The 24,373-nt window shown below is 40.6% G+C and overlaps 2 protein-coding genes across 2 annotated transcripts in view; both read right to left on the reverse strand.

Moving 5' to 3' along the window:
* The window catches only part of trpm7 (transient receptor potential cation channel, subfamily M, member 7), a 361,224-nt gene that overhangs the window by 226,060 nt on the left and 110,791 nt on the right, over positions 1–24,373 (reverse strand).
* Positions 156–10,732, reverse strand: ddx21 (DEAD (Asp-Glu-Ala-Asp) box helicase 21). Its single transcript, XM_020638576.3, has 16 exons — positions 10,572–10,732; positions 8,434–8,676; positions 7,760–7,900; positions 6,874–6,949; positions 6,404–6,582; positions 6,199–6,316; positions 5,922–6,107; positions 4,945–5,090; positions 4,284–4,433; positions 3,944–4,105; positions 3,438–3,557; positions 2,988–3,061; positions 2,571–2,730; positions 2,194–2,328; positions 1,467–1,511; positions 156–1,285 (listed from the first exon to the last, which is right to left on the reverse strand). The coding sequence occupies exons 1-16, from the start codon at positions 10,653–10,655 to the stop codon at positions 1,022–1,024; spliced, it is 2,283 nt and encodes a 760-aa protein (XP_020494232.2). The 5' UTR covers positions 10,656–10,732; the 3' UTR covers positions 156–1,021.

The following is a 24,373-nucleotide window of genomic DNA, read 5'->3' on the forward strand; positions in this document are numbered from 1 at the left end:
ATGTATGTCGTCTGTACATTCAGGTCGGTCAAGGTTAAAATTGGACCAAAATGTTCCCGACATCAGTCATCATTCAAACTTAGTTGAAACATTCACACTTGTATAAATGCCTTTTTTTTTTAACACAGGCTGAAAAGAAGAAAATAAAAAACAACCTCAGTTGACCTTTTTTTTTAATGAACAAGTCATTTCATTCAAATGAATGGAAGCAAGTAGACAGTTATTAAATAGAGGCAATTGCAAAGCAATCATCCAATATATTTTTGGGGAGAGAGGTTTCATCCGAGGGTAAGGCAGCAATCAGACGTTGAGCATAACTTGTAAAGATCAACACCCGTTTCAGGGCGGGAACCTCCAACAAGAAACTGTGTCTGCAAATTCATAATGCATCACACCAAACGAGCATAGCAATGTAGTCGTGTAGACAGTCGTATGTTCATATTTTGTTCGGTCAGATCAGTGAGACTTTATTTTTACAGTAAGGCTCAAGTGTGATTGCTGCCACCGTTCCCCAAACACCCAGTATAAAAAGAGAAACGCCTTAGCTCAGACTCATGGGAGGACACATTCCCACTTCATTTTATGTTATGACATAAAATCAGGAAGTTTGACAAAAAGTTGATTTGCCAAAGCTTTGACTCCTATGCCATGCAAGATCTTGCAACTGAATAAAATTACAGAACAGGTAGGACCACGTCATCTCAGGAGTTTCAACTAATGTGCCAAATAAAGTATCAATCCATCAGGCACTACAGAAGTTGCTGTGTGTTAGTGAACCGTCCACAGAAAACCTGATATTCAAATCTTAGGAAATGGCTACATGGAAATATATATTCCCAGTTAATGTTTTGTTAAATTGATTTCCATAGAGCTTAAACCAGTTTTTGAAAGAGTATATCTTTTCATAATATTTGAGAGTTTTAGATTCAGAATTAAATCAGGATTGAGACTTCCTCTAACCGTCCCTCTCACTGACAGCAGATGAAAATCACTGAGTCTTATCAGTCCTCAGGTCGGCACTTTAATAATCAAAAGCCTGGCTGAAGCTGCGTTTGTGTCCTCCTCTGTTGTTGCCAAAGCCGCCACCACCACCGCCGCCGCTCCTGAAGCCGTTACCACGTCCACCGCCTCCCCCAAAGTTTCGGCCCCTTCCTCCTCTAAAGCCTCCTCCTCTATTTCCGCTGCCGAAGCCTCTTTCACTACGGTTAGCGAACTGCTTTTCTTCCAGCTCGGGGAGCTCTTCAGCTATGGTCACCTGCCAACGGCGGCCGTCCTTCCAGGAATCCTGTAAATAGGTCAAGTTTAAAGAAAAGTGTGAGCGGGACTATCAGGCTCAGTCAACCTGAAGAAGAAAAACTGTCATATTTTTATTTGACTTTGGATTTCACCCAAAGTCAATCTCTTAAAGACTATAATCAGGTCCCTAAACATGTTTAAGAGATGTGTGTTTTTGCTGTTGTTCTCACCTGAATCTCCTGGACTTTGTCAGCTGGGACATCAAAACAAACTCCCTGTTAAAAACACAGAAGGGGGGAAATGATAAATGTTTCTGTCTTAATCTCAGTTTAAGTACCTGACGCTGAGCGTAAATGAAGACTTTTCACACATTAACTTGTTGCTTCAAGACATTTTGCTGTTTCTTTGCTCTGAACTATAAGTTGAGTTCTGTGTTAAGTGGGGTTGCAGAAGCTTAATTCTCCTGTGGTAATATAAGGGAGGCACGGAGAGGCCTCAACCCAATCAGTGTTTCCCCTACCATCATATGCGCCCCCCTAAAAAATGTCAACAAAAGAAATGTGTCTGGGTGGTCCCAAGAAAAACCTTCCTAACCCTCGACTGAAACCACTTACTATTAACGGACAGGAAGTGGAGCATGTGAGCTGCTTTAAGTACTTAGGAACTCTCTTAGTGTCTTTCGCCTTTACTGATCATGTGGACTATATTAAGAGAGGAGCAGAGCAGAGACTTCTCCTGCTGCTTCAATTAAAGAACTTTGAGGACAGCCAGTGACCATTCCTTCATACATGTACCTTTAAAAATGGGGATCAGCATAATTGTTCAACTTTAACCTCAAGACAGCCTAGTAAGATCTCACAGTCTGAGCTGTAAAGTTCCTCGGTGGCTGACAAAAGGAAAAAATTATTTGTAAAGAGATCATTTTAGTCATACACACATGATCCTGTGGGTACATACCGTTTTTCCTTTGAGGAAGGTCATTCTGTGAATGTGGTTCTCAAACTGTTCTCCAAGCTGTTCTTTGATGGTCCTCCAAGCATAACCAAGATTATGCATTTCCTGAGAGCAGACCATCTGCATAGTAGTGAAACCCTGCAAAAACAGACACACAACATCATTTGGGTGTTGTTGGTGTTGTAAAGCACCAAAATGCAGCAGAAAAGAGTTGAGGATATAGAGATATATTTTGAAATACTTCATCTTGGTCCTTAGTGTGGATCCGAGTTATGTAATAAGAGATAAACTTCAAATCAGACCGTAGCATTCTTAGGTTTCGGAATGGCTGGTATAAGATGTTTATGATGAAAAACACGAGCAAACTCATTAAAACTCACAGCATCTGAGTTGAGCAGTGACCTCTGCTCCAGGCTCGTTGCTCCAGAAATATGAGCCAGGGCAGCAGCCAGTGCTTCCACAGCTCCTCTTTCTTCGATCAGCTTCTCAGCCGATGCTCTGAAGTAACTGATAGCTGTGACCGGAACGGAGTCTAGAAACCTGCACACAATATAGAAATACAATTTTAAAAATTGACTAGATTAATGTCAGGAAACTTGTTTCCAAGTGGTATTGTGCAGGGCCGGCTCCAGGCCACTCTAAAAGGTCTGTCACCACGACGACACTAAGTTGCTTTAAAAGGTAATTCAAGTTTTCAGTATGAAACAAGTGGTAGAGTCAACAGAGGAAAGATTTCAAAGTGATAAATTATTGGAGTCTCTTGCTCCACCTGGCTGTCATCCTCCAGAAGTACTTACTTGACTGCATCCTTGCTTGATGACTTGATGATGTCATTGGCAGTGGGAACGCCGACTCGTCTGAATGTGATACCCTGGAATGATGTAAAGCGTTCTTAGTTCGATACTCATAGTAATAAAAAAAGATACGCACATCCCTCAGAGGGTGCTGGATCCAAAAACATGAACAGGTAAAGAAAAGCAAATATCATCTGCACACCATTGATAAGTGACATATTTATCAATAAATCCTTCAAACGGGAACTTCTTGGTATGCAGATCTTATTTAACAATTCCATTTAATGTCATATATTGTCATTTAATGCAATTTCACTGTCTCATCTCTGAAATTAAACCCTCTAGCACCTCTAATTTCTCCCCTTCTCTCTGTTTCTTCTTGACCTTTTCCATCTGGTATAAAGCACAGATGTGACTTTTTTGATTGAATTAATTATTTGAAAAGATACTTACTGCTTTGTTTTCTACGTGGCGCAGCTGGTCCTCCTCTTTCCTCTGGTAGAAACAGATGCAGACTCCAGTCCTGCCTGCTCGGCCAGTACGTCCTGAACGATGGATGTACGACTCCACATCCTGACACCAACCACAGACAAGGCAATAATTCAAACAAAGTAATGGAGACATCCTGTTCTAATAAAATGAATGCACAACCATTTACAGTACAATTTATGGAAATCTAAAGCTTTATTCACATTGAGGCAAAGTGACTGGAATCTGATTTTATTTGCTCCGGTGTGACTTCTTGTCATGACAATGTGAACAGCACAAGTCGAGTGGAATCTGATCTTTTCCGATCAGATAAGGGGCTACAGGAGTGTAATACAGGTCACATTAAAAAGTCATGTGAACAGCCAAACAACAGCAAAAAAAAATCAGATCCAAGCAAAAACAAATCTGAACTGAGCATTAAGACTTGCAGTGTGAACGCAGCCTTTAGGATAACTGGTAACATATCAAACCTTTGGTGGAGAACATTGGACCACCAGGTCGACTTCAGGGATGTCTAATCCACGGGCTGCAACATTTGTGGCCACCAGAACCTCAAAAGCCCCATTTCTGAATCCCTTCAGGGTTGTCTCTCTCTGTTTCTGAGGAATGTCACCATGCAGGGACTGCGAACTCTGAAAACATACAAACAAGATCAAAAGAAAGGCAAATGCCCGGTTAGCAAATACATTTGTCACAACTCCTACATTATACAGAATTCTTCATCTTTTTCTTGCCATAAAGCTCAAGAGTTTAAGGAACGACAGCTCATATTTAATCAAAGTTAGTAAAAGTTCAGAAGTGTTTGTTTACCTGTGTGATGGATGCATTCATGGACAGTTCATTGGCCTCTTTCTTCGTCTCACAGAATACGATGGTTCTGCCGTGGCTGCCGCTGTAAACCTTGATAACGTCACCAATCACGGCTGCACGCTGTGACCAGTGGCATGCTATGGCCAGGTGCTACAGAGGACAGAGACAGAAAAGATCAATAGATACACAGAAATGAAGGAGGAGCAGGATACGAGACAGGAAAGAGACATTTCCAGGAATCCAGCAAAAGAGGAGCACTCTCATCAGTTAAACACAGTAAAAGGTGCTCGACAGCAACAAGAATAGAAGCCATCATGGTTGATGAAGGCCTAGTGCCGAATCGCTTCCATCGCTGTTGTTGTTGCTGCCTTACCTGGATTAAAGAAACCTAAAGGACATTTGCGTGCTGACTTTTTGTCTCTTTCTAAACAATAACTTGTAGTCTCTTACAATCCCACTGATGCTGATGATGAGAAACACAGTAATCTTCTACTGTAAATGACTGAAAGGCTTTCTGGATTACAGTCTTGCTTACTTCTTCTGTCCCTGTAAGTGACTTTAAGAGTAAGCTATAACAACTAGAACTGCTGTCATTCTTGTTAAATCAAACCCATCACACACCCTTATTCTCTTTCTCTCAGTCACAAACACACTCACTTACTTCTACAGTTGTTGCAGCTTTCTGTGTTCTCTTGCCGATTAGGTCAACGTGTTTGCATTCTGGTCTCATGTACTTCTTGGCCACCTCGTAGACCCAGGGGGGGCAGGTGGCAGAAAACAGCAGGGTCTGTGGGTTGGAGTCGGAGTCTGGAGAGGGGCACATACATTTGTCTAACTTTACAAACATGAACACAATGAATTTTATTGATAATGACATACAAGATTTGATTATGCTTTCAGATCTAAGAGTTTCCAGGCTGTAAAGGGAGCCTTATAAAAGCAACATGTTTCAATAGAAACTATGGGAAGTAGTTCATAGATCAAAATAAGTATCACTCATTTTTAGGGTTGTATTTGTTTGTTTTTTTAAAGCCAGTGAAACATAAAATTCAACAGTTCCATGTTATGAATCACTGTCTCTCTGATCCTCTGTTGTGGACAGAGCATGACGCAGGATGTCAGGAGTAGCCACGAGCTAACCTGCTAATCTTGACCCTGTTTCTCACGGGAGTGGAATGGCTTCATTTTCATTTCCTTCCTCACTGGTCGTCAGAGTAAAAGCCTGATTTCGCCCTTCTTTACAATTAGTGTAAAGTGTTAGCCCATCAGCTAACACTTCCACAACGGCGTGATATTGGTCACACACACACGCACATGCACGCACACACACACCAGGCGTTACACTCTCCCTCTCTTTCTCTGTCCAAGTCTTCTTGACTCTGTCACTCCCTCTACTATAGCCTACACTTATTCATGGACCTTCTTACAAATTATTATTTTGGGAATTTTTTTTGGTTTTCTTTCAAGCCTTACCCCCCAAAACATGTATAACAGAAAGCCGAAACCACCTCGACATAAGGCAGGAAACACATAAAAAACATATCCATAAACCACAGAGGATGATTACACACATATAATACAACTGTTATATGTGTATTATATACACTACTTTCACAAACACACAAGGATTTCCTTTACCTTTGCTATATGATGTAGCCAAAATCTCTTCAACCTGTTCTGCAAATCCCATGTCCAACATTTGATCCACTTCATCCAGAACCACATGCTTCAGTTTAGAGAGGTCCAGTTTACTATTTTGGAGGTGGTCTTTGATGCGACCGGGGGTTCCAACCAAAATGTCGATACCATTACGGATGGCATCAACTGGAAAGGAGTGAAGGGAGTCATTATTCATTTTAATGCATGAAGCCTAGTTTTAAAACAGCTGACAGAACAAATCATTGCGTGGACTTACTTTGGGGGTTGTATGAGCTGCCTCCGTAGAAACAAGTCAGAGAAAGTCTCCTGGTGATGTCTTTGAAGTCTTTAGCGACCTGGATGGCCAACTCTCTGGTTGGAGTCAACACCAGGACCTACACACCGGCAAAACAGAAAGAGAGAGAGTCAGACTGATACTGGGACTAAAGCCAGTTTTCACTGATCGGTGTATAAATTTGTACCTTGGGTGCTCGGCCTCTGACCAGCGGCACTGTGTCCTTCTGGAGTTTCTCCACCAATGGGATGGCAAAGGAAAAGGTTTTTCCTGTACCAGTACGGGCTTGGGCAATTACATCTTCTCCATCATACACAGGGTTGAAGGTCTTCACCTGAATGTCAAACAGATAAGAGACTCCTCGAGCTGATGAGGCATCAGAGAGGGAGGAGAGGGAGACAGAGGGCAGCCAGGACAGGGAGAAAGGGGAGGATCGATCATTATCACATCCTGAAACAGCTCCAAAGTGTGTTAACACTCGAAAGTAGACTAGTTTACAGAAGCCCCTGATAAAACACAAATAATGATGAAATGGTGATCACAAAATGTCAAGCTTAAATGCTCATTGATTTAATTTGCAGATTTAAAAAGTAAAAAAAAAAAAAGATTTGGACATGAACAACAACAAAAGAAGACACATAAATGCAAATGTTTTACCTTTGAGCTTATCGATGGTGAACTGTGAGATACTGAAGTTGGAGAACGCCCCTTCCTTCTGCTCTGGAGTCAGCTCCTAAACGGATAAAGAAAATGAGCCTTCATGAGCATCATATTTCACTACAGCGGACATGAATTATTAGTACACTTGTAAGGATTGTGAATAGTAATGCTGATTTATTTATATTTTTAAGAGGTGGAAGAAAACTTGGTAAACGTTTGTATGAATGATCCAGGTCCAGGCACTCAGAATCTATCAGGCTAGCAACATTTAAAACACACCAACATGTGTCGGCTTGCACCTCCTTCAGGGTGCAGTGACACACTGACAAAAAGAGAGTAATTGTTGCTGCGGCCAACACAGGTGTGCACAGTCATTGCAACATTTTTATAGTCATACTTACTGTTTTGGAGTTATCTTTTGAGTCATTTAGTAAGTTACTTTAGAAATAATTCCACAAGCTTCTCAACCACCCTGCTGTGGCTGGGTGGGACCAAAAAACAGATTATTTAATGTACCGTCATCCTAACTAATGGGATACAATTATTTAATCTCTGCTTCCATATTGTATTTTCATTGTTTTGAAATGCTCTTAACAGATTTCTCTGTCTATTAGACTCAGCATGTCACTACCCCATGACTCCTTATGGTTGAAAATAGCTGGATCATATTATGGTTATAGTGGTAACACATATAGCATATCGTATTGTGAGTTATCCTGCGAATCCCACACCTACTGATAGAAGAGCACATACAGTTTAACAACGCTCCAATAAAAGAGCAGAATCTCTCGTTCTTAGGACAAAACAGAGTCCTCAGTCAGTCAATGCTTAACTTCTCCTGGGAGGAGAAACGTCACACACAGAGTCTTCAAGACAGTCTTACCGGTTCTTTTTCACTGTCAGTAGCCGAGTCTTCACTGGACGGAGACGGTGTCTGGATGGGCGTCTCAACAGGGGTGTTTGGGGTGGAATGTCCGTTGGTTGCTTCCTCTGCTGTTGCTTTCTTTTGCTTCTTCTGTTTTTTCTAAACAGACATAAGCCTTTCGTTACTGTGGTCCTTTTCTAGGGAACAAACTCCCTGCTGACCGAAGGTCCATTACTACAGTTTCTACTTTTAAATCAAAACCTATCTGTTCTCGAAAGCATATGAACAGTTATTTTTTTGTACGTGTGTGTGAATGTATGATCACTTTTGTGGTAACTGATGTTTGCTTTGTTGTGTGTATGAATTATTAATGACTGTGGAAACACTTTCTTTCTTTTGTATGCTGTGTTTTGATTTTGTTTTCAACCTCAATGTAAAGCCCACTGAGCTTATCTGTAATGAAATGTGCTGTATAAATAAAATTGCTATAAGAGTGGAGACATTGTTAGATAATATTGTCTACCAGGGCATAGCCAGATAATATACATTCATGTTTTAGAAAGAAATAATCTTCCACTTTATGTCCTTTTAAATATAACAGAACAGATGTCTCACTAAACAATTTAATAAAAAATAAATAAAGCTTGTAGGCTTTTTAGCCATCATATTCAGACTAACAACACAACACTCACCTCAGTGTCTACTTCTGCATTCTTCTTTGTTTTCTTCTTTGGAGTTTCCACACCGTTAATGTTGCCATTCATGTCTGTGGCCTCTTCTGAGTGGCCATTTATTTGGTCCGCAGCCAGCTTGTCTTTTTTCTTTTTCTTCTTAGGAGCTGGAGGCTCACAGTCTGGGTTCTCCTGTTCCTCCTGTTCCAACTGTTCCTCCAGCTGCTTCTTCTTCTTCAGCTTCTTGCCCTCCTTGGTCTTGTTCTTCATTTATGTTCAAACAGGAACAATGAAAGAGAAAACCCTCGGTTAATCATATTGCAATTTCACTGACACGTATTTGTTTGCATTATTGAACTATTATAAGCTTAAAGAGGCTATTGAAAATTCAACTATTTGTTCAGTTATAATTAAAAAACACTACATTTTAACATCATTTTTAGTTTTCATCATACAGACATTGGACAATACAACTTACAGACACAAATACTCCACGTAAAAACACATGGACAAAACAAAAGACAAAAAGCCAGACATGGCTGTGACCAACACAGCAAGGCTTCAGTCTCAACATAGCATATGGCAAAGAACGTAACACGAAGATGTCACCAAGCATGGACTACAACTAAGAAGTGAAAGAATTAAGAGGTGTAACGACTGGGCCCCAGAAAAAAAGTTTTTCATTAAACCCATGTGAATGGTAACCTCACGTTCCTTTAGAATTATTATCTCAGCCACTAACGTACCAAACATAAGAGTCTGCTGCACAGCGTGTGGTCGTGGTAAAGAAGCCTGTGAGCAACCAAACAAGGCAATCAATGCATCAGGTTCAAACGTTAAAATAACAAGTACCAGCTCAATACATCCTGCCAAGAAAGGTACAATCTTTGGCAGGACTAAACAGCATGACCCAGAGTATATTTTGTTATATTACATGTGTCACAAATGTAAGCACCATGAGCATACATTTGGTTAATCCTTTCTTTAAAATTGTGTCATCTATGCGTAACTTTACACTGAATCAATTGCAACCTGGCATTCATTGGACCTTGGTGGATCCTTTCTATCCGCTCCCTCCACATCACCTCAGGCTACTCAACAAAAGGCCTCGCTGAACAGGCCAGAGTGGGAACTCTTGACTTTTTGTCTATCTCTGTTTTCTGTGTATAAATGTTCTTTGGTGGGACTTGTCTGTTTGGACAGTAATGGTGCTGTGGAAAATAATTTCCCCCCTCGGGGACAATAAAGTCAAAAGTCTACTCCCCATATTCATATATGAAAACAATAAAACAGAACCTGATAATGTTTTTGATTGGTTTTTTTTTGCAGTAAAATATTTTGTACAAACAAACTCATGAATGTTTACTTTTCCACATTTTGAGTGTAAGAACAACTATCTAACTGTAGAGGGCGTTCTTCTATTTAAAACCTGCTTTAAAACTTCAATTTAAAATAATAATTTTTAATCAAGTCTTCCCTAATTATTTTGACAAACCAAATAATATTACATTTGTTTACAAAACCATCACTATATAACATTTAGTCATTATTTGTGGCCATATAAAGTGTAAGGAAATTGTCGTCTTATATTTCCCCTTTCCATAATGAGTCGTGTCTAAGTGTGTAGCACGTTTATTAAAACTTCAAAAGTCTTCCACAACATCGGTTATAAGTTTAATTGTTTTATTACTGTTGTCGCTTTATTTACTCGAGCACCAGCTGACGAGACCCAGATGTAGAATACGTCATCAAGACTCGCCCACGGCGCAGATACTCACAGCTGTGAACAGCGACTTCAGGCCTCCACGTTGTTAAGCAGTAAATCCGTGTGGTGTACAGATCAGCTCACCAACACATGGGCTTCCCATGTGACCGTCTGGCTAGGCTAAGTGACTACGAGTGAACACTATTTTGTTGCTGGTTTAACTTTAACAGTTTATAAAAACATGTTTTAATTGTAAAGACCAACTCTGAAAACAAAATGTTAGAAAACAATAACTGTGTCGACGCAGGAAACTATCGCACTTTTCTAAGTTAGCAAAGGTTTCGTGTTAGCACGTTGAGCCACATGTTGTCAAACATGGAGCAGCCGGCTACGACGCCACACGAGCAACACAGATTATTTACCTTCTCACGAGGACACCGTCATTTCCACTCACCTTTAGGGGTTTAGCCTCCGCCACTGTGTCCACATCTTCATCCATAGCTAGATCTTCAGTCTCAAAGATGATTTTTGATGGCATTTCTCTTCCTTGTTGGATCCCCTTGTTCTGGACACACAGGCTTAACCACGGGCACGCGGATGGAAAGGAACGCGCCTTGCTGCGCGAGGAGGCGTGTTCACGAGCGAAACACAGACACACGCGACAGATAGGCGCTACAGCAGGGGTGTCCAAAGTGCGGCCCGAGGGCCATTTGCGGCCCTTGAGGGGATTTTTTTCAAATGAAGAATCAGAAGATTTTGGCCCGAGGCCTTGATTAAGATTGGCACATTATCTTATTTTTCTTTTTCATGTTAACAAGGGCTGAACAATATTCCTAAAATAGAAAATGTTCAGTAACATGTATGTTGTTGTTGTTTTTAAATCTACAGATTTTACTATTTTCCACATTTTTTTGTAAACTATGAAAAAAAACTTATGCAAAGTTTTTGCAAACAAGCAGACTGGTGTTTAACCATTTAATGATCTGAGCTAAATGCAGAAAGCTTTTCCAAAGACATGAACCACTACAGGCTTGATTCTGAGAAAAAAAACAAATAAAGTAGAACAAAGAAATCAAAATATTTGATTTCCTTTTATTAAAGGGTTTCTTTAGCGAGCCTTTTGATTCTGATCTACAAAGCCTTACTATTTTTTCAACTATATTTAAAAAAACAAAACCTGTGGCCCGCGAGCGATTCTAACACGACAATTTTGGCCCGCAAGAAAAACAGTTTGGACACCACTGTACTACAGGGAAAAACGATATTAATGTTAAAAATACAATTAGAAGTAGGTTATAATTAAAATACACTACTGTAAAATAGGTACGGTTTAATTTCTCCAATAAGTCATTTTTTATTATTTGACAAATAATTCTATCTTCTTCCTCTCATTAATGATACTCAACAAGTGTACAAATTACCAAGGAAGGCTCAAATAAAGAAACTTAAAAGACTTAATTTTCTCTGATGAGAAAAGTAGAATAAATATAAAACTTGAAAGTTAACATTTAACTGTATGGATAACATCTGTCCAGCAGATGGTGCACTAAGTCCTGCTTTATAAACCCCACTTTCTAACGTGCACTATTGAACTGGCAGATGAAGCAAAAGAGCTTGTGCCCCCCTTGATTGGCCACCATTGATTCCAGTCCCCAGATCCTAAACTATGATTGGCTGTTTGCCTTTTCAGAGAAAGGATCTCAATTAACTTTTTGGGCTCTTTTGCAAGATAGCTTTCTTTGTGTTTCAATTAAGCACATTTTCTCTAGTTTGTTCTTTAAATTTAGAAATATGTAGGATTTTACTAGCAGACTTAAATTGTGACTTTAGACAATGAGTCCTTCAAGATTGTGTTAGTTTTTTAAGTCAGGATTTAAAAGTCTCTATACACCCCTGTGTGAGACTGTTTGCAAAAACCGTTATGGCAGATTGCAAAGTTAACATTGATGCAAGGCACTCATGAATTTTACCGGCAATGCTAGTGGTTTAATAAAGAAGACTCCTTGTGCAAAGAGACATTTAAGTATAATTGTACTTTGATGTCTTTTTGCAAAAAAAAACTGCCAGTAGGCCTACATGTACAAGTCTTAGATTACTAACTTAAAAAACACAATTCCCAAACATTGTCTGCAATGACATGTTACTTACAATGATTTTTAAATAGCTACAACCTTCACCCAGAAAGAAAATAGGATCATTTAAATACACAAATGAAAAAGTAATAAACAAGCTGGAAACACACATTGTCGTTTCACAAATTAAGTGTCATGTCTCCTTTTGTTTAAACCAGAAAACAGTCAGGGCCAGTTTTAGCCTAATCCAGACCAAACAAAGGCTAAAACTTTTAATTCTCTGAGTCTAGCTGTCTTCTTAAAGTCCTTCAGAGACAGGACCTGGAGACCAAAAGTTGAGCATATAAAAGCTTTATTCATCTTTCCAGAATCCAAAAGCAGTGAGCCCCTCAGCTGAAGGAACTAACAAAATCATCAAGAACATCCCTTTTTAAACCCCTTGAATGAGGGCGGAGAGAAAAGCTTCCCTCCACCTTTTTCTTTCATCCCAGTTGGTTTAGGTGATTTTTATTGGTGGTTGAAGGTGTCAATCTATTAGGCCCTCCTCTGGACTTTTGTGTTTTTAATAATCTGTCAGACATAATGGTGTCCGTCGTCGTGCCCGTGTTTGGAAAAACAAAGTCTTATCAGCTTCTCTGTCAAGGTGCACTTGTTATAATTTGTCCTTATTCTTTCCAGTAGAGCCGTCATCATATGCACTTGCTCATCCTTTTCAGAGGCCGAGCTGCTGTCATCTTGGCCTCTGATTTTACTCTCAGTGCTTCAGTTTAGTTAAGTATAGGTGCATTGCACATTAGCCTTAGTGGATTATGTTAATTGTCTATAATGTGCAGTACACACTGGTTCACTCTGTACTTTAATGTGAAGTTAATAAAGATATAGAGTCTACTGAGTAACATGTGATTACTTATGAGCACACAACACAAGTATTGATTATTAGATGCGCACATCTACAGGGCACATGTCTACTGGAAAAGACACAAGTTATGGAGGCTTTGCATCTCATCCTTTTTTAAGACTCATTTCCCATATTTCACAGATAGTTATTACATCATGTCATACATTATAACTGTTAACTAGGGGAAAAAACAACTTTTGACCATATTTGATGCATTTGCATTTAACTTTTATCTGTACTTCAGATATAATTTTGTGTTACAAAGTTTGAAGAAGTTGTGATATCCCAACCAAACCTACTGTAAGGGAGAAAGTGGTTCATCGAACAGCTGTTGCATGTGGTAGCCAAGGGTTATTAAATATGTTGGTTTTACGAGGTAAATGCTGTATATGCCTTTCCTATCGTATCATAAAACACTTTCAATGGGTCATTTTAGCGGTAAGCTTCATCCTAGCCAATGATAATGTTAGCTAGTTAAGGGCTGCATGCTTACATTAGCGCCTACCTTACAAGCTGACACATTTTTTCTTGAAATAATTTTGACACAAAGAAATGTTAAACATTCACCAAGAAGGATATAGGGATTAAATTAAAGTATTATAAGTATTAAAATAATTATTTTAATTAAATAGAAACAAATGTGCAGAAAAGAAGCTCTCCTTGATGATGGCCTAAGCCTTCAGAGTACAGGCGACCTATTTGTCTGATAGGTTTCTTCTGGTTTTTACATTGCACACACTCTTTTAGTGTTTTGGCCCTGAAGTGAATCTTCTGTTTAATCAAATTCTTTATGCCGATTTCACGAGTTCAACTTTGCACTGTAGCGGATTAGTCTGCTTTAATATATAACTCGGAGCAAGTAAGGAAATTAATATTCCCTGTAGTAATTAATTAATCTATAAATCTGTCTCATATCATTGGGGTAAATTCTCAAGCAGTTCAAACCATAAAATTACACAAAGTATTGAAATCGAATATATGTGAAGTTTAATAAAGAAAAATGTTGAACGAAAGATGTATAAAGGGAGTAAATAAGCAAAGGATATAATTACGACAGTGATACTGACGCGACAGCGTAAATAATAACACTGTGAAGTGTTGTTTCTAAGTTGAAATGGTGAAGTTCTTATGTTAGAGTTGGAGTTAAAAGCGATATTGTTTGAGGGATTTTAAGTGGGGATTTGAGAAAGAAAACAAAAGGGACTTAATAAATTTGATGAAAGTTGATTTGAGGCTTTGATTTGGACACGACAAGCTTGACTCATCACACTCCTCTCATTATCGTAACGTGGTGTTCAACTGGACTCTGCTGAATGATACCAAGGCTCCCCGTCCAGTTGTTTCGGATCAAGGATGCAGGTCTGGTCGGAGTTGATGATGAGAGTGAGTGAAGAAAAACGCAGCGGTCCACCAGTCGTCCGTGGGTCCGTTTCTCAGGGGCTCAAAGTCTTATTTAATGTTCGTCAGAATTGAACGATCGTTGATCCTCACTTGACTTAGATGGTCACTTCTAGTCAGGGTGAGAATAGTGAAAATATAATGTTCTGGAAGATGAAGTGTCTGATGTAACCAGGACAGAGATAATATAAGTTTACAATGGGCGCATCAGGAAATAGTATCTGAAGGAAATTTAGGAGTCCCCTCAGGGGGAATGTTTACAATGAGGTGTTGTATAGGAGTATTGCGATATATGGTTGTGCAACGTGATGTTTTTATGACCCATGACGAAAAGCGGATGTTTGGATGCATATAGGCGATTGTCTCTGTGTGTTCGAGAGAGATCATTATTGGCTTCTTGATCCTCCTGGTCAGACGTGACCAGTGACGCTGTTTCTTGCTTAAATAAAATGATACTCTTTGAAAGCAAGTCAGTCTCAACGGCGAATTTCTTCATCATCAAACATATCAACAACAAGGAAATCCACATCAAAGACAAATGATCAGTACTTTAAAAAAAAAAGGAAAGAGCGGCGCGTATCTTAGGTTGTAGGAAAAACCTTAGGATGCGTGCGCCGGAAAAATAATGGTAATTAAGATGGAAACGAGGTCTGCAGGTCCCGCGATTCCGAGCTTAAATTGAAAGGGTTTTGCTTTGCGGCAGCAAAACCTGAAGAAAGCAAAGTGGTCCGAAACAAAAACGACTAAGTCAAAACAAGAGGACAGTTGTGCACGAGAGGCAACAAGGTAAGTGAAAAATAAAACAAGAGACGTCTAAGAGAGAGAAAGAAGACACCACCGTCTGTCAAAAAGCTCATCAAATTTGATTGATGGTGACCTTTGATTGTTTTAAAACAGCCTGATGGTTAGCATTTTGAATGATCTGATCTCTGATTACAGATGATGCTTTTGTTGACGTATTGTATTCTCATAGGTTAATATTTGTCCTAAGTTTCATGTGTATTTTTTTATTTTTGTTCTATGTATGGGGAGGTGGGTGGATATATCTCAATCTCTTGTCATCATCCCACATCTGAGAATGAGTCCGCAGTTACAGCTCCTTTGAGGCCTCTAACACATGAAGCTCATCCTTTGAGAGGACTGGTCTCATCTCCTATCAGGGGTCTATCTTTGGGGTCTACTCGACGTAGGAAGCGTCGTAGACCCAGATCAACTGCTACTGCAAGGAGATTGGTCAGAAGTATTTTTTTCGGTCTTTGGGAATAACTTTTCACACACACACACACACACACACACACACACACACACACACACACACACACACCCACCCACACACACAGTCATTTATTTATTTATTTATTTTATGGTCTTTTATTGCAGAGGTGGTGCAAAGGAGAAATCAAATTATACAGCATACCCTTGGAGCCACGCAAGCATCTCCACCTCAAAGGCAGAGAAGAGGCCGAAACCGTCATCAGGAGTGCATGACAAAGCTGCGGTTACTATGTGAAGTCACTCAGAATTTTATTTCCTCCTTTTTAGCCATATGTGATAGGATGTAATTTTGAATTTTTTAAAACATGGATGAAAACTTAGATTCAGGATCTTCTTTTCTCCCTATCTGACGCAGTTCAAATACCAAACGAAATACAGATAGCCGAAGACCAGTTGAACAATATTCTGACCTCCCCCTGTGAAGCTGCCTATTTTCAGGCCTTAAAAGATGCTCTCTAAAGCTTAAACCAAAACCCTTCACCCACCCTGCAAAATGAGTCAAACCAAACAGATTTCAGATTGAACCGCATAATTCCTCCGCCTCACATAATACACCCTTAAACACATCAACCTCCTTACAGAGCCCCCCTGCTCCACAGCAGGGAGGGAATTTGAGTGAGACACCGAGGAGGAACACAGCTAGCCAAAGATCGCCAAACAAGCTTTTTAATCAACTTGTAATCAGACACCCCCTTGCTTTCCCTCCATCCAGCAATGTCCCCGATTTTGTTAGATTTTTTCAAGATGTGGTAGAAATACTCGAGGAATTGGCTGAACAGGCAAACACTGAGGCTAGCCATAACGATGTGGTTAAACTTGAGCTCATTGGTGAAAATCTCAATCACCGTCGGCGATGAAGGTGAAAATATTTTACCGGCTTTTGTAGATTTGCTAGATCAGTTAGTGCAATCAAACAATGACATTGCGACTGACGAGGGTTTTGAAGCAGTCCTTCAGATTGTAAAAAACCCCAATGGTGGTGGTGTGAAACGAAAGCTCGAGAAGACTTTAGACCGTGAATTAATGAATAAGAAAAGACGTCACTTGTACGTTGTAGGAAATAGGAGTGATCAACTCTGCTTTGCCATCAGCCTAGCTCATGTTGTTGATCCTGAGTCCACCGATAGACAGTGCGAGACGCGGGGAAGAGAGTGGCAACATCTTGCAGGTCTGGATGATCAGACCCCCATGACCTTTAGCGACATACAAACATTTGAAAACATAGTGAAACGCAAAATTGTGGTGTTTTACAGAAACCCTCGCGACAAAGCCCTTTTGCATTTTGAGACAGCGTTTTCTGACCATAAAAACCCAGCGTTTCTGTTTTTGCTCCAAAATCACTACTATGGAATAAAAAATCTCAAAGGATTTACAAGAGACAAATATGTCTGCTTTTTGTTTTAAAGGTTTTAGTAACGCCCACTTGCACAGTTGTAAAGGATACTGTCAGGTCTGCAATGATCCCATTTGTCCAACACAAGAGCATAAACCTGCATTCTGTTCAGACTGTAACAGGATATGTAGGTCACAGTGTTGTTTTGACAGACATAAAGAGGCTGAAGCCGGAGGCAGTAAGTGCGACACGGAAAAAATATGCCCAACATGCAAAAGGTTTTACCATGTTGCTCAAAGAACAGATAGCACAGTGCATTAAGTGTCAGGGGTCGAAATGTAACATCTGTAGGGAGAAATTCGAATTCGGCGCCGATGATACCGATCACCAGTGTTACATCCAACCTGAATCTCCAGATACAAAGCAGCCAAACTTGATTTTTTTACGATTTTGAAACGTTCGTTAATGAGAAGGGTGAGCACATCCCCTTTCTGGTGTGTACCAAAACACTGAAAGGTGAAGAATGGTACTCTTAAGGTCTGAATTGCACTCGAGACTTTTTCCTACATTTCAGAAATAATCGTTACAGGGGAGCAACACTGATAGCGCACAACGCTAAAGGTTTTGATAGCTACCTGGTGATTAAGGGCTTGTTGAATTTGGATGACAAATCCAAACCCACAAACATCCTTATGAACGGCAGCAAAATCCTCAGCGTCACAGAGCCTGATTTTAAGCTGAGATTCATAGACTCTCTCTCGTTTCTCACCATGCGTCTTAGCGCTATGCCCGAGGCTTTAGGTTTCGAGTTCAGAGAAGCATCTCAATTACATCGGTAGTTACCCTCCACCAACCAACTATGGAATAGAACGCATGACTCAGCAACAGCGCAAGTTTCTCAACTGGTACAGAGAAGTCAGTCAAGGTACCTTTGACTTTGAGCAGGAAGCTCTGCGTTACTGTAAAAATGACGTCAACATTCTCAATGAGGGTTGCGGTAAATTCAGAAAACAGTTTCAGGAGGACACAGGGGTTGATGCATTTAAAAACGTCACCATAGCCTCAGCCTGCATGAAGGCGTTTGTCACCAATTACCTGAGTCCTAAAACCCTCGCCATACCAGACCCTTACAACTACAGGCGTCAATGCAAAACCTTCTCAAACGCCTCCATCCAGTGGTTAGAATGGGTAAGTCACGAGCAAAACCTCTTTATCCAACACGCCTTGAACAAAAGTGAGAAACAGATCGGCCCCTATTTTGTAGATGGGTATGCCATAATTGACGTTGTAACACACGCTTACGTTATTTTTGGGGTGCTTCTTTCACGGCTGTGGCAAGTGCTTTTTACCCCAGGAAACATGTCCTTTGAGGGACATCCCCTTCGGAGATTTAGAAGCGGCTACTTGGGTTAAATTACACAAGTTAGAGTTTGAATACGGCGCCCGCACAGTTGTGACGAAAGAACACAAATGGAATGAGATGAAAAAGTCCTGTCCCCGGCTGAAAGCGTTTCTCAAGACTTTAAACCTACCAGAGCCTCTGACACCGCGTCATGCCCTTTATAGAGGCAGAACGAGCGCTTTGAAGTTGAGACACACAGCAGGGCCAGATGTGCCCTTATGTCGATTTTACATCTCTGTATCCCTATGTCAACAGTACCTGTCGTTACCCCCTCGGTCACCCCACCATCATCCACAAAGATTTCGGGGATCCTCGCGACTATTACGGGTTAATCAGAGCCACGGTCTATCCACCACGCGGCCTGTTTTTCCCCGTCCTACCTTACAAAACTTAAGGAGGTAAACTAGTCTTTCCACTTTGTCAAACCTGTGCCGAAAACAATCCTCAAAAGGGTCGTTGCGAACACAATGATGACGCTAGAGCACTGACAGGGGTCTGGGTCACAGTTGAGTTTCACAAAGCTCTCGAGCTGGGGTACAAAGTAGCTAAAATCACAGAGTTGTGGCACTTTGACACAAGTAGTGACAAGGTGTTTGTCGACTACATAAACACTTTCCTGAAAGGGAAGCAGGAAGCTTCTGGCTATCCTCCAGAGGCAACAGATCAGGAAAGCAAGGAGAAATATATCAGGGATTATCAAACCAACCAGGGTGTCTTATTAGATGCCAACAAAATTGAGGTGAATCCTGCAAAGAGACAGGTGGCTAAACTGTGTCTCAACAGCCTTAGGGGAAAGTTTGCACAGAGACATAATTTGTTTCACACCCACATAGTCACTGAACAAGTAGTGGAGGAATTTTAAAGTAGAGTACTTAAACGTTCTTGACAACAAAAGAGCTTTGATTCAATGGAAATATGACGACATTTGCACTGTGCCTCCCAGTAAGACAAATAATATCTTTGTCGCTGCATTCACAACCGCATACGCACGTTTGAAACTGTACAGTTGTCTGGAGAGGTTGCAAGAGAGGATTCTCTACATCGACACCGACAGTTTGGTGTATGTGCAAAAGGAGGGGGAGTCACAACTTGAGGTGGGCAATTATCTGGGAGACTTAACAGATGAATTGCAGGGTGATAGCATTCAAGAGTTTGTGGCAGCCGGTCCAAAGAGTTACGCCTACCAAACCAGAAACCATAAAAAAGTAGTGTTGCACGTCAAAGGTATCACTCAGACACAGGAATGCTGCGAGAGGATAAACTTTGACAGTGTCAGAGAGCTGGTGGAAACTTACTTGCATGATGCTAAACAGTCTATGATTCAGACGCCTCAGCACATCATCAGACGTGATAAAAAGGGTTTTGTGTTGAAGAATTCAACATTTCTGAAAAAGTTTCTGAAACAGTGTACGATAAACGTCAACTGTTCCCTGACGGAACAACGCTGCCCTTTGGCTATTAGTCTAGAGTGCTTGCAAAAGGGGGAAAATTAAATAAAAATATCACAACACATTGAAGAAATTGATTTTGAGCCTAGGTTCATCTTACCTTTCTCATGTTTAGTTGTGGGGCCTGGCGGGTGTTGGAAAACCTATTTTGTCAACAATGTACTGGAAAATTGTGAACACGTGATGAATGTTGTTCCTGGAAACATTGTGTGGATTTATACTTCTTTTCAACCTATGTACAGTGAACTGCAAAAGACCAATAAAAAGATTCAATTTGTAAAAGGGCTGCCTGATTCTTTTGAAGATGAAAACCTGTTCCCCCCAGAACAGAAGCATCTCATCATTCTGGACGATGTCATCTTTCAAGCCTCTGACCATCCTGAAGTGGTGAAAACTTTTACTCAGTATCGACTTCACAAAAATATGAGTGTTAGGCTATGATGGTGACACAAAATGTATTCCATCAAGGAAAACAGTCGTACCATTAGTTTGAACAGCAATTATCTGGTAATGTTTAAAAACCCAAGGGACAAACTGCAGATGAACATATTAGCTCATCAGATCTATCCTTCCCAAAAGACTTTATTTCTTGGAGAGTTTTGAAGATGCTACCCAAAACCCCCACGGGTATTTAATAGTTGACCTCACACCCTCTTGTCCAGAACGTTACAGGCTAAGGACAGGGTTACTTCCTCATCAATGGCCCACCGTTTATGTTCCTAAAACGTCTGGATAAATCATCTTCACCATGTCAAAGCGATTAAAGAGGAATGCTCCTTTAATCGAAGCCCTGTACCTTGCAACACCCAAGAAACGTAAAGATATACTCAATCACAGCTCTCCAGACAAAAATGACTCTGAAGAAGGCGCAGAAAATGTATCTGGTCTCTCCGCATCAGTTAAAACGTCTGAATCATCCGGAACCATCCATCAGAGAAACCGCCGAGGGGGGTAAGACACGCCCACTCACTCCTTCTGCAGCAACATGATACAATGTTCGCCCCCTCTCACACAAATAAACCCCTTTGTGCTGCAGGCTGTGTATGACACCTACATGTAGCTCTAAAGACAGACACCAGATCTCAATCGGTCAGTTTCACAAAATCAATACAGAGAATAGTTTATAAATATTTTTATTCATAACATGTAGTTTACAAAGTCAGAAAGTATTATCAGAAGTGTTGCGACACCTGTTTGATTCAGTATCCTTGCTTTGGAGTATACCAAATTATTCTCATTTAGGACAAAGCACTGCAAAAAGGCTTACATTTATTTTGTTATATTCATTTTTCACAGTTCCTACAGACACCTGGCATACCCCAATTTTGTGCAGTGGTGCTGGGAATACCTGGGCCAGCACATCAGGGTGGTCATCCTGTCTTGTGTTGTCATCCGCATCAGACGCCACCACTGCAGCGGGTTTTGGTCGGGTGGGATGCATGGCTCCTTGAAGGACTGATCCAACTCGTGATGGGCACAAAGTGTCAAGTGCTGTGGCGCTTGTAATTTGGGAGGATGCTGGACGATGTCCGTCTGTCTGGGGCACAACATTGTCACCTCTGGGCTGTTCTGGGATCCTGTCATGAAGTTCAGTGAGTCTCACTCGGACGTTCACACGCATGGCTGGCTCCAGAAAACGGAGGTGCTTGTGCCGGGGATCCAGAGCAGAGGCAATAAGCGCTGCTTTGCCTGTGAAAAATTAATTGTTGCTATTAAAGCTATAGTCTATAAAATGACATTTATTTATCACCAATAAATTATTAAAAATTATTGGCGAGTTAATTGATTAGATGGATACATATTCATTTCAGCCTGGTGGTGGCAGCAGTGTGCCATATAATTACCTGTACTTTCATAAGATTATGAATTGTTATTGTGAGTGTTTAGTGGATCAAGTAATTACCAGGGTTAGTTGCACGTTTTTGCAAGGACTTGGCCACTGTAGTCTTGAATTCAGTCACCTTGGCTGACTCTCCATCGTTTGGCTTTAGATGCCTGGAGAGGAGGCTGTTGGTGACTGGATGCACCAAGGAGATGCAGACATGGGATTCGCTACACATGGCTGTTTTTGCACACTTCAAAGAGTGAAGTGCAGGCAAGATATCCTCATCGTCAGTCAATTCAAGGATTCTTGCATTGGCAAGCTTGGTTGTGTGATTGTCTGAAAGAGTCGCTGACAGAGCCCATCTTTGTTCCAGAAGCCACTCAAACATTTCATACACCAAGTTCCACCTAGTGCGGCGAGTGATGGTGATATACGACTCAGTGGTGAGAGCTGTCCATGAGTCTGTAGTAACAGCCACTTTGTCAACACGTTGCAAATCGACCCTCAGTTCTGTAGCCCTTTCTTCATACATCTTTTCCACTCTCGCGCTTCCACGCTTTTGGTGTAATGTTCCTAGAGAGTTGCCGTAGCTGCCGTAAAACAGTTGTTTTTGCTGAAATCTGGCTCGGTGTGTACTAAAGCTGAAGCCGTGGCCGGAGAAGTCATACGTTTGTATCCCGTTAATTATTTTCCTACCTAGTATATTCAGTTAGGCGAAAACAAAAAGCTGGGTCACAACATGTAACACTGTATGAGTTCAAGTTTGCAGCCAAAAGCAGCGCTTGCACAGGTGCGCGAGTAACAAAATGTTACTTGAATAATGGGGTCAACGGCGAGTACTCAAGTACTCGTACCCAAGTACTCGTACCCATCCCTACATGTGATGTTAATAAAATGCCTATTACCAACATACTATTTATTCACTCACCTCAATATTCAAAGGACTTGCAGCTGCTGTGACTGTCCTCCTGTTGTCAGCACCGGGAGAGCAACGTCTGGCACTGCATCAGGTTTTAGCTTGGCCAATTTAGAAAAGCCCAGTTCCACTTCCATGATGTTGGAAAAACAATCTTTGGAGAAGTGATGGTTGCACTACCAAGCTGTAGGCGGGAGATCACGGTCTGGTAGCCCCAAAGCAAGCAGGCACTGGTGCCTAATTTCCAGGTCCGCTGTAGAGCTGTGCAACCTGGAGCTGGTAATGCAGCCGAGGCAGAAACTGCAGACCCATCCTGACCACTATCTAATAAATACTCTAAAAACTAAATGCTAAATCAAACAACTAACTAAGTTTCCTAAAAGTCCCTGTGCTAAACTACGAGCTAAAGCTAACCTACAATTAAAGCCAAGCCACTAGCTAACTAATACTGATAAGATCTAATAACCAATCTACAGCCTACAACCTCCAACTAACTTTGTGAATACTATAAACTCACAACTCTACAATCCACACTAAATTAATCTATACTAACAGCACAATCCAACTACTAAACCACTAAACTATTGATCGCGCAGCTCTCTCAATCCACTTGACAGTTTGCCGCGTCAAGTGACGAGGCTTTTATAGGTTTGGTGACGTAGGCATTCACTCCACACAGCCGTTAGAGTTTTTCAAACGGAAGGGCAGACACTATGCACATTTCTAAAACAATATTTCAAATTTCAATACTTTGGACTCAAGTAATGTTATTTTACTTTTGGGGCTGGAAACCCGCTTAGTTGCTTGTTTGGTACAAAGCCATGTTTAAAAAAAAAATCATGGTGTTATTATTATGAACAATATTAACATTTGAGTCTAGAAAACATGCAAAACTTTAGAAAATTACAATAAAAAAGAAGTGAATATTATTTTACATGTGTTACACAGTACCTCTCTCTGCTCTGAGTTGTTTAATCTAAAATATCAGCATATGAAAGAGGTCAAGTTTATTTTTATGCCATATGTTCAAAAAGTCTGCTTGTTAGCTTTCTTTTTTCACACAGGGACATTTTTTATCTTTAAACTCTATGGAAGAGGTTGACCAATAGGATTAAGGTTATGTCAAATATTTTGGTTTCATTTGCTGTGACATGTTGTATTTTACATAAACATGCAATTGTTTTTATGTTTACAGATTTTAAACAAGCTCGTCCAGTTCATGAGCGGCCTGGCCTGGGTGGACGAGCACACTCTTGTCACCACCTCCCACGATGCCACCGTCAAACAGTGGACTATTTCATTCTGAGCTGCAGGCAGACAAACCTCCATATCTCCAGGGACAAGGACTACTGTATAATTAACTTCTGGTTCTAGACGAAGAAGATGTTTTTCAAATAGATTAAACTTGTCAGCGCAGTTTTTGTGCATTTAAAAACATTATTCAGGGAAATAAGTTTGGTTGAACAGGTCAGCAAATTACAAATTTGTCTAAAGAACAGTATGAAAAAAATCGTGATAAAATCGTGATCGTGATTTTGCCAAAAAAAGAATTGTGATATGATATTTTTCCCATATCGCCCACCTCTACCTTCAAGATTGGGAAAAAGTAGGGAATACCGAAATGATACACTGGCTATAATGCATGCAGTCAATATGACCGCTATGGACTTTCAAGGTAGAAATACTCAA

This window comes from Labrus bergylta, chromosome 3 (assembly GCF_963930695.1).
Source record: "Labrus bergylta chromosome 3, fLabBer1.1, whole genome shotgun sequence".
Classification (NCBI taxonomy): Eukaryota; Metazoa; Chordata; class Actinopteri; order Labriformes; family Labridae; genus Labrus; species Labrus bergylta.